Source organism: Chamaea fasciata, unplaced genomic scaffold, assembly GCF_029207755.1.
Source record: "Chamaea fasciata isolate MVZ Bird 193981 ecotype frontalis unplaced genomic scaffold, bChaFas1.0.hap1 SCAF_7, whole genome shotgun sequence".
Taxonomy (NCBI): Eukaryota; Metazoa; Chordata; class Aves; order Passeriformes; family Sylviidae; genus Chamaea; species Chamaea fasciata.
In genome coordinates this window covers 38,793,881-38,804,909 of record NW_027094092.1, presented here as the reverse complement: position 1 = coordinate 38,804,909, position 11,029 = coordinate 38,793,881, and the positions used below count along the sequence as shown (strand labels likewise).

General features: G+C 38.1%; 1 protein-coding gene across 3 annotated transcripts in view; it reads right to left on the bottom strand.

Annotated features, from left to right (window-relative positions):
- Window positions 1–7,046: 7,046 nt before the first annotated feature.
- Window positions 7,047–11,029, bottom strand: part of MIPOL1 (mirror-image polydactyly 1) — a 183,186-nt gene continuing 179,203 nt past the window's right edge. For all 3 annotated transcript variants that reach the window (XM_066188454.1, XM_066188456.1, XM_066188455.1), the window contains one exon: window positions 7,047–7,733. In XM_066188454.1, the coding sequence (XP_066044551.1) occupies window positions 7,667–7,733 (67 nt within the window). In that variant the 3' untranslated portion in view covers window positions 7,047–7,666. The remainder of the gene's footprint in view (window positions 7,734–11,029) is intronic.

Sequence of the window (11,029 nt, the reverse complement as noted above, 5' to 3'; positions counted from 1 at the left end):
ATAGTCAAATGCTCATTTAGGCACTTCTGCCAACTTAGGGACAAAACACTCTTAAATTTAATTTTAAAAAGTGTTCTGAGATCTGTTGATGAATGTTGTAGAAGGGTGCAGATCCTATTAAATGTAATTCAATATTTAGTATTTTAATACAACCTTTTTGTGTCCTGTCTATATCAAGAAAACCTTAGTAGGGAAGTAGAGGGGACACTATCAATTTTCATACTAATAATCTACTGACCAAAACAGCTAGGTGTTAATTAGAAATTTTTTATTTGAAATGTAAAACCAAGGTAGCCTGTTCTATCAAACACAAATTTCATGAAAAAAATGAATACAACCAAATTTCAAATAATTTCCTAGCCTTATGCTGGCATACCAACTTTAACCTTATGGAGACATCTACTTTCAAATATTACAACAGCTGTGTCTTACTTTGACTTCTGTGAAGTTTTTAAAACTTCTATATGTAAGCATATCAAAGTATTTCTGTCACTCATTTTAACAAATTTTTCTCCTTTTCTGCGTTTGAAGCAGGCAAAACTTCCACACATGCATATTAGGATTTCACCCAAATCTTCTTGGTGTTCTGCTCAAAATTTAATTACTATCTTGCACTCCACACACTGGTAGATTTTTAGGGGTGACAGAAAATTTTCCCTGTCTAAAGTGGAAGAAACAAAGCCCATAATTTTATATACCCCATTAAAGAACTAAATGGGATGATTTTAGTGCTATGAGCATGTATTGATGGAGACCATACTGCTTGTTATTTTGTTTCTAGTGAAGAAATGAATTAACTTTTTGATTTTACTTAGACATATGTGAAATCTTGCTTCTAAAGAGTACAATATCTAAATTGACAGCTACATCCACTTAGACTTACATCCACTCCAGTAGCCTCATTTCTCAAAGACTGATTTTTGAGATGTTTATCTGCTTGATCATATAACCTGTGAAATAGGGGCACCACATCAGTGAGTCAAATAATCATGAACAAAGTCCAAATTTATTCAGACAATAAATGAGAGTAGTACCAAAGTAGCTTTTCATTTTTGCATCTAAATGTTTTGATTTTTCTGATAAGTTTTTTTCTGAAATTAGTTCTTTTAATACTTAGTTCATAAACAAATAAAACAGTTTCCATTCTTTGAAATCTTTGGGAAACTACTATATTTTTCAACAGTGTGTGGAATGTAGCATGCATATTCATGGGAGAGAATCAATCATCACACATTTATGTCATGTATTCTGCAAGGGTGATCCTAACCTTGTCTTTTCAGGGCTACTGGGAAGTAGTTGTGACCAATTCAATGGGTTATATTGCTATTTTACTATATGAAAATGGATCTGCGTCTATCATGTTCAGAAGCTGTTCAAACCATGATGAACTTCTGTGAACATGGCACTGCACGGACCTTTGGCCCAAGGTCACCATGAGGGAACATGCCCAACTCCCCCTGATGACAGCTTCTCAGAAAGGAGTGTGACCCTTTGCAGCCGGCAACTGCCTGGGCAATACGCCAGAGCACGAACACAATTGTAACGGTGCATTCAGGACTCATGAACAGGGGATTGGCAGGTTTTAAACTAAATGTGGTGATTTCAATTCATAAATTCTCAACATTTTACATTTCACTACAAGTTTCAGGTTAAAACTTGAAAGAAAATAAAAGTGATGGTGGTTTTTTTGGTTGCTGTGGGGTTTTCTTTGTTTGTTTTTTGTTTTGCTTTTTTTTTTCAATTAGAATAAACATTGCTGTTGCTCCTCCTTTCTGCCAAAGGAAGGAAAAGAAAATCAGTTCCAGGTCAAAGACTGCTTTTACTTTTCCACAGCTGTTCTATTTCATCAGTTCAGTCTGTTTTCTTTATTGCCTGGCTTTGTGCTCACCAGCAAAGTCAGTACTTACTCATTACAGAACATAATAGGACTAAGAGTAAAGCATTGCAGGATTTGGACCCACTATTATTGTGTTCCATTAGTTTTACAATCAAGTCTTGGTTACCAACAAAAAAATCTCAAATTCTGGAAACACTTCTGGCTTTGTATTTTTGATATTTAGTAGAATTATCAGGTACGTGTTACCGTAAAATTGATTTTTAATGACAATATTTTACAATAAACAATAAGAAACCACACTCCAAACCTCTTTTGCCGACTATTTTAATAAAGGGATTATAAAATATAAAAGAGAGAGAGGACAGGTAACCTGAGATGCAATTTTGGAATGCAAACTTTTAGTTCAAATGTGCAAGCTCAAACTTAACAAATGTTTAAAATATTTGAGTTTGTCAAATGGTGCCAAAATAAACCATGTCTTTTCTAAAGACTACATATTTAGCTAGGCACTGGCAATGTAAATCTTTCAACCATTTCAAGTATTTGTTTAAAAGCCTCCCAGAACACGTGGGCTCCCAACAAACTGAAGAATGAAATGTTTAGAACACTGAAGCTCAACAGCTGACTTATAATCGACCTAATATGAGAACACTACTTTGTCTTTTTGAACTTGTGAATACATTTTATTTAGCAATGCATGAGAAGAACAAACAGAGAAAGTCCAGTTCTGCTGACCTGATGTTAAATGTTACAGCGATAAGAGTCAGCCCATGTAATGCTGCGACTGCAGCAAGAGAACCTGCCCATCAGTGACTGCATGTGCTTCACAGCTGATTCTTGCATGGGAGGAAAATCTTCAGGGGTATAAGTTAAGAAGAAAACCCAATAAAACCAACAGCCTTATTCTAATTGAAGGAAATAAAGGCACAGAGAAGTCCTAACATTTAGACAGTAAACTCATTTGGAATAAAGATGTTACAACTCTTGATCACCTGGTGTGAATTTATATAAAGCCAATCTTGTAAAATGTTCTTGATTTGGAATAAACAAATGAATAAATTTGCATATGACAACATACTGACCTCACGAAACCATTTTAGTACGATATCTTATTTATAAAAAACAGTTTTAATATTCCTTAACATTAATGATTAACCAATGAATCTTACTTTGCTATGAATATATTTAAAGAGGAACCAAACAGACTTCAGCTACAGGACTGCACTAACAAGAGAGAGCTGGCTTTGAACTTTTCAAATATCAGCAGTTTTCCCAACACTTGTACAGAAAGCCATGCCACCAGTTTTCAGCTGTGGGCTGCATGAAAAATAGTACTAAAAGACTAAAGGTCCACAGTTCTTTTCTGTTAAAGTTGATATATCACAATATTGTTAATTAGCGAGGGCTTAGGGAAGGCTTACTAGGAATATAATTACAGTGCTGAAAAGCATTAATAATGCTCTTATCCCGAGCCAACATGATGTTATTTACATATTTTACCCTGACATACACCAGAAATGGCTCCCAATGCATAACGTGCTGCAGGATCATCAAGAAAAAGACACAGAATCTCACAGGGGAGGAACATTTCTGAGTATCTCTGTTCCATTCAAGACAGCAGGGACCTAATTTGACCAGTAATTACAGCTGTCACCATAAGAATCACCTATGGTGAGCCACCTTTCATCATGAACTGTATTTCCATCAGGAGGGAAATGAATTGCTACTCCTGGTACATAATCGAATGCAATCTCATCTTTCTCACATGTATGAGGACAGAAGTGACAATTGCATTTGTCTGCTCTATGGGAGCAGGCTTCTTTTCACTTTCAGAGCTCTGCACAGGCATCAATCCGTTCTCAATGAATAAACCATATGATAAGCCCATTAACCTATTAATGTTGTCGTTATTGCCTATTTCTGCTGACCAGAGTAGATTTCCTGCCCTCCTTACACTGAAAGGCTAAAGTTAGACTGGGCTCAACAGGACCAGAAGTTCTGCTGAGGGCACTAAAAGCTGGGCCTCCACTACCAGACCTATGTGCTTTATGCTGTTCACTTCAGCAGGTGGAAAAGTGAAAGTGTTTTGACATTAACCACAAAGATACTTTTGCAAACTGCCCGGAGGACCCAGGAACCTCTTGAGGGACTGCATGCCTTTAATGACAGTCACTAAGGAATTTGCCAAAGACCACACACTGGGTTGCTAGCAAGGAAGAGGGCAAACCCAACTGTTTTTGAATCTTTCTACTCTCAACACAGTAAATTTCCCAAGGTCCTTTCCAAAGAATAAAAACATTTCCAGTTGAACTTTAAAAATCAACACACTGATTTAATTACGATTCAAATACATTTATCCACATTTGTCATTTATGACAAAACACCCTAACTCAGATTATCACTGACTTCCAGGCTGCTTGGTACAAGACAAAAGACAGAGTCAGGAATTGTTTTTTCACCTTAGGTATAATGTGTCAAAAGGAAATTATGGAGCAAAACTATCACTTAATTTTACCAAATCAAGTATTACCTGCAATCATATGTATCTGACATCAAGCCTGCTAGATGGCTTTTGTACGGCCCATCCTACTTTTCCAAACAAAGCCAATGGACACAAGAGGCTGGAGATCAAACAGACTGGCTGTAGGAAGCCTGCATTCACGAGATTATTCACTTGGATGCAGAAATACTTGGGGAAAGGTGAGGAGCTCTTAGACACTCCTAGGGGAAGGAGGAACTCAGCACATTCATGCATGGAGCACAAGCCCTGATTCAGTAAACCTGCATTTTCAAGGTAGCTAACAACTTCCTCATAAAACCTGCCAAGCAATAACTAATGATTTTACACTGAAAAATAAGTACTTCTAAATTATATTAAAACAATGTATAAGAATAAATGTTTCATTTTCGCAGTGAAGGAAAAGCCACCTTATTGTCCTACAGGGATCTTTGTCCCAGAGGCCATGTTTAACTTAACTCAGAAATCACCTTGAAAAGGGGGTTAATTTGGAGATGGCAGTATTTCATATCACCATATTCAGCATGGAGATGCTGATGATACTTTGCTACTCTGAGTATTAAATAGGAGCTGTGAGAAGAGATGGAATAAGAGCTCAGGAATGCTAAAACAACAGGTGACATTCAGCACCTACAAATGCCAAGGTATTCAGAAAACAGTTCTGTCTTCATATAAGCTACAATGAACTCTGAGCTGAACATTACAGCTGAGAGAGGAGATCTAGAGTAGTTGTTTTACTACAGAAATATTAATATCAATACATAATCAGTCATAAAGCATGTCCAGTGCTAAAACTGGTTACAAATAACACAGAGAATAAAACAGACAACATCATTATGACATTCATTAATGTCACATTTTGTCTGTATTTTGAATACTAGGAACAAATCTGGCTGCATCTCAGTAAAAACACTGCAGAGCTGGAAAAAAAAAAGATTAGTATGACAAGGCCAACTAAAAACATGAGACAGCTCCTTTAAATGAGACTAGGGGCTCTGTCTGTAAAAGGAAAGTGGGGGAAATGATGCCAAATACGTAAAATCACATGGGACATGGAAACAATAAGAACAGGGAATGGTTCCTCACCATTTCTCTTGTCCAAAAAGTAGGTGATAGCGAATGAACAGGGCTGGTTCATAAGAGGAAAGGAAGCATTTCTTCACTCAATGCATCATTAACTGCATAAGACCTTGTGAAAGGAGCAAGTAGATACAAACAATTTAAATGGATTAAAAAACAGGTCATGGAAAAATGCTGCTAAATACAAAGACACCACCTCTGGCTTAGAAAGCCTCTAATTAACAAGTTGCTGGGATACCAGTTGGGAGAGTGGTCACTAGTGCTGGCCTGACTTTGTACCCTTTCCTAGGCATCTTCTATTTGTCATTGCCAAAGGCAGTCTTTGGGCTTTGGCCTAGCAGAGCACAGTAGTCCTTACATTTTTGTCTTTATTCCTTCCTCACTACCTCCTTACAGCAGAAATGGTTCAATAGCACTGATGGCTCAGGAGATCTTGTCATCTGCCTCGTCCACAAAGCTCAGTGAGAGCAGGAGGACAAAGAGCTGTTGAATCACCCAAAGAGCTGAACAGCAGCACATGGGAGATGGTGAAGAGGCTGGAATCTGGGGGGTGGCAATCCTCTGGTTTGGAAGCATTAAAATTTCTTCCCACTGAATAGGTGTGGGGGAGAGGCTCCAGACACACTGGCTATCTTAGGATTGACCAAAGGTCAAAAAGGAGCACTTCAGAAGTTTCTAGAAGTGACTTGGGTAAATGTAGCTTGGAGGGATGCTACTTATCTCCCTGCAAGAGGTTAGGTTTGGTCAGCTGAAACTAGGTGGGGCTTAGGTCTGCAGCTGGAGTAGGTTTAACATTTAAGCGTTTGAAAGAAAAAACAAACATTAAAATGTCTCTCTCTACACCTAAAATTGAAATTTCATTTTCTCCAGATAGACTGCGCTCTCACAACATCTGAACAAGCAAGCATTAAGAGATAAGACCATATAACAACATTAAACACAAAGCAAAGCAGACAAGTGGAAGCCTCAGTAGCTACATCCACCTTGCCTGAGTTGGCTGGTCCTGAGAAGACACTAAAGCCCAGCTGGCTGTTGAGATTCTTTATTGACTTTGGGGTGCTCAGAGATCACAGCTGCTTTCTTGAGTAGGATTATATGAGTACTGACCTGACTGTTCATACAGGGAGATGGTTGGGTCACAAACATAACTCTAAGTTCAACTCTAAAGTATCTGTAAGGTCTGTAATGTCTGTGTACCCCAAATTTTCCTCCTCAGCCCCCAGTTTCTCCCCTCCTTTTAAGATCCTATGCTTCAGCTTTTAAGTCCTTGGGCACTTCATGACTACAAAAAGCTGAGGACTGACAGTTTGGCCTCAAACCCAACCTGGATGGTACTCCTGCACTGCAAAGCAATCAGAGTCTTGTTGGAAAGGGATAAGAAGAGGCAAATACTGAAAAGGTGGATTTTTAATTTATAAGGTGCTTTCTGAAATTTGAGAGCTTTTCCTTTCTATAAAAGGACAGAGGAGTGACTAAAAACAATACAGGAACCTTTCTCCACTGTCTGAGATACCGTACAATGTCGCAAGGCTTTCATGTTGCAATTTTTTAAGCTGTACTTTCAGTGAAACTTAAATGTAAATTTCTTTTTAATGCACACTAAAAATGCCATGTACTAGCAGAAGCTATTCAACTGTTGTATAAAGCTATACATTTAACCTGCCCTTTGATGTAGCCACAGTTACTACCTGTAATTCAATGGGCTATGAGTAAGGAGGAAAAAAAATCCAATATACCAGCCAGAGATATTTCTTGAATGCCAACCTACTTTATCAATTAATATATTTAACATACAAATACAGGACTATTTGCAGTCCCACAAATAAAATAAGGGATTTAAATTTTGAAACTGCTTTGCAGCATTTTGAACCTGAAGCCTGCAGTATTTAAAAGAATGACCATGCTGTGCCTTGCAGCAGACTACAGCCTACTAACACTGAGAGGACAGACTGCTAAAATAAGCATCTACATAGTTTTTCACAATACACAATGCCACAATGCATTTGGTTAAAAACAAATACATGTTTGGAGTGAAACATTTTAACAAATTACAGAACTCAGCAGCAAAGTAGTTAAACATTTATGATTTGATTTTATCTCAGCTTGGAATGTCGCTGGAGTGTCCCACTTCTAACAACTGTTTGCTAAGTTAAGGCTTCAGTGTTTACACAGTGCTGAATGAAGCAGCCTGGTCACCAGATGTGAAAGCTTCCTTAGACTACAGCTTTCAATCAGATCACGGTCCTAATGGTCCCTGCTCCAACCTTCTTCCTCAGGACGTCCACCAGCCTTTCCAACCTGAGAGGGGGCAGGGGAGAGGGAGAGGAGAGAAAAAAAAAGGAAGCTAATGTTAGGAATGTTCTGGCTGAAAGAGACAGTGTTTGCACTGAACCAAGCTGTCCTGGTGGTGGTCACGCTCTGAAACAAAGCACTACTGTAAAAGACAGACATTAAGGGAAAATGCAGACAACTTGCGAAAAACTTTTTAACCTACAACCCAACCCATCTGCAGTCAGTGATATATATCAACTCTCTTTTCCTTTGTAGTGCATGTAGTATCTGAGGTCCCTGTTATGGCATTAACACAAATCCCTATGCAGCAATCCTGTGGTACACATATAGTTTGGTGTAAGCAGGACAATTAATTTTTGCACTTTTAAAAATATGAGCTGTCCATGGCTCTTGTTAAATGTAGCACTTAACTATCGTTTCCCCTTAAAACATATCTTGCCCATTATCCAACAGATACTTTTACTGTCCAGTTTATAAATTTATGACTAAAAGCCAATGTATTTTATGTAAAAACCTTTTCAAAATAGTCAACAAGCCAAGTTTCTGAGGATGTGGATGATGATATTTTGAAGGTGGCCCAGGTGATTCTTGTGTCAATAAAACTACAGAAAAATTAACAGTCTAAATAAGTAGGACAGAGAGCTGCCCAATCCTCTTAGTTTTAAGGCACAGACACTATAAACAGGTTTAGAATCTCACTGGCTTAATTTGATCTTTCTTTTGTTAAAGTATGTAGACAAATGCAAAGGACTAAATTTGTTCATTTTGCATCTACACACATTTATCTTCAACATTCCATAAATCATGCATTCAAGCTATTTCTTCAATTTGTCTGTATTTTATGGGACCCTTCAATGAAAGTTCTCCCACAAATAAACTATCGGAATAAAAGCAGACATTGTGTGTAGCAGAACACTTTCAGAGCCATGTCCAGAATATTATACATGTAGCTTCCACAATGGATAAACAGAGCTGCAGGTTCAAATAGCTGTATTCATTGTCACAAAGTTGACCATTTTTTTCTTATCTTGATAAACAATAAAAAAACCCCCAAAAACTATACAACACACGGAATGCAAATAGGAAATAAAAATAACACAGCTTTATCAAAATTGCAAAATGCATTTATCTCATGAATGCATTAGTAACTTCAGTGCATGTAAACTAGTCAACATGGATTTATTGCCACAAGTCATGACTAATGTGCTTGGTACGTATTGAAACACTCTTGTTTTCCAGGAACCACCAAGCACGATGAAGCTACACCTTTCATTGTACTCACAAGGTGACTTAATTCCTGAAATGAGATTAAGAATTCACCACCCAAATGCAATCATCAGACACCAGGAAAAGTATGTGGAAAGTTCAGCTCATTCTAGCTGTTCCACAGGGACTCTGAGGGAATGAGTGCACAGGTAAAAAAATGCTCCTCTCCTTTCAGTTTTCCATTAGTCACTTTTCCTTCTTAACCAACTAGTGCATTTCCCCCACTTTTGTAAAATAACATCTACTGCACTTTGTCTTCATGGAGGCAGCACCCAAACACCCATAACTCAGTGCCATCAGTCCACGCAAGTATAAAGTCAGGGATTTCACAAGTTACTTGCTCCTGGAAGTTTTCTCACATGGATACAATAATGTCTTCTGAGTTCTAAGGATTTTAACTCAGTTACTGATCGGTTACAGTTTTGTCAGCCTCTCTCATTGGGAAGTTTCCCTGTTACATTGGTTGTCAGTCCATGTGCAATTTCAGATTAGTCCTCTTTCAATAGCATATGTACTCAGAAGCACAGCCGCTTTCTCAGCTGTTTTAACTCTTGCTGGAGGTCTCTTTCACACTAGCATCCTATCTAATGTACTTCAGAGACATTAAAGCACTGGAGAAACATTTCAAACTGTTTGGACAAAGAGAAGGTTTGGGCTGAAAATTGTTTTTCTGGGAGACAGCATAAAACCTGTAAAAGCTGAGATCATGGCTTATTTAAATCACTGTTCAGATAAAAAGAAATATTGTGTGGCTTATACAAGGTGGGGGTGGGGGGTGGAATGACTTCAGTAATTGAGGCTCCTTTAGGGGAAACACAAGTTGGATGTCACAGCTTACACACTGTCCTACAACTGAGTTTAGATGTGCACCACTCTGTGACCAAGTAATGGCACTGCACACCAGAGCAGAACAAGTCAGTGAAGAGCTGCCCATGTTTGAAGAGAAATACCACTGGGATGAAAGTAGCTGTCTTCTGTTTAACCTTGAAACTGTCAGGCTTCATTGAAAATAATGAGGCTTAACAATCATAGTTTCTGCTTTTCAAATGAATGATGACTGAAATCATCAAAATGAGGTATTCCTCACCAAAAACCATGAAGAGCTTATTTGCCTTTTGTTTCAGTCATATGTGGATTCTCAAATTTATTTATTCTTTATCAGAAGAAAAAAAAATGTAACACTGGATGAAGATATTGTACCTTTGAAAGAGATTTAAGCAACAATGTAAAAGAGAAATTGTAACAGCTATTTATAAGATAAAATAACAGAGGGCAAAATTTACCCCTACACAGACACAAGACCCAATATACCATTGAAATCCCACTTAAGCCCACAAAATAATGCTATGCGTTGAATCAGTGGTTAATAACTCTTGATACAGGCCTCAGGGGGCTTTTTGGAATGATAATCCTGGACTCTTTGTTCACCAAGGGCCCAACTCTGTCATCCCAACTCACGCTAAGCAACATTTTCTTTGTGAGCAATAAAAGGCGGCTAGAAAGGCTGTTGGTGCCTTTCTAGAGAGCTGCTACCTGTGAGGGGTGAGCGTGGCGGAACCAGCTCTTGCTGGTAAGGCCTTGTGCCCAGCCCATGGGACACTGCAGGCAGCTCCCTCTGGAGACTGAGCATTTTAATGGGGAAAACTGCAGTAATAGCTTTATACCTCAAGATCAAAGGTAACTTAGAAGAATGGAAGGTGCTGGGAACTAGTCTCAACGTTCACTCAAAACAAGGAAGGCATGGAAGACATGAAGAAAGCAACTTCTGTTACTTTGTGTAATTGCACCAAATCTTACTTAACTGAAAGCAGCACCAACTACATTTGATTGTATTCTAAGACAAATTCTAAAAAATTCTAACATTCTAATGAATGACACTTGTCTTTTTGCTTGTGAAGAGTCCCCATAGTATAAGTTAAATGTGCAACATGACACTTTCTCCTGACATGTAAGGAAGGACACTCACTGAATTTGCATCTCATGAAGCAATAGAATAAGTCATTTAAGAAAAAAGTATTTGAGTTCGTATTTTAGAT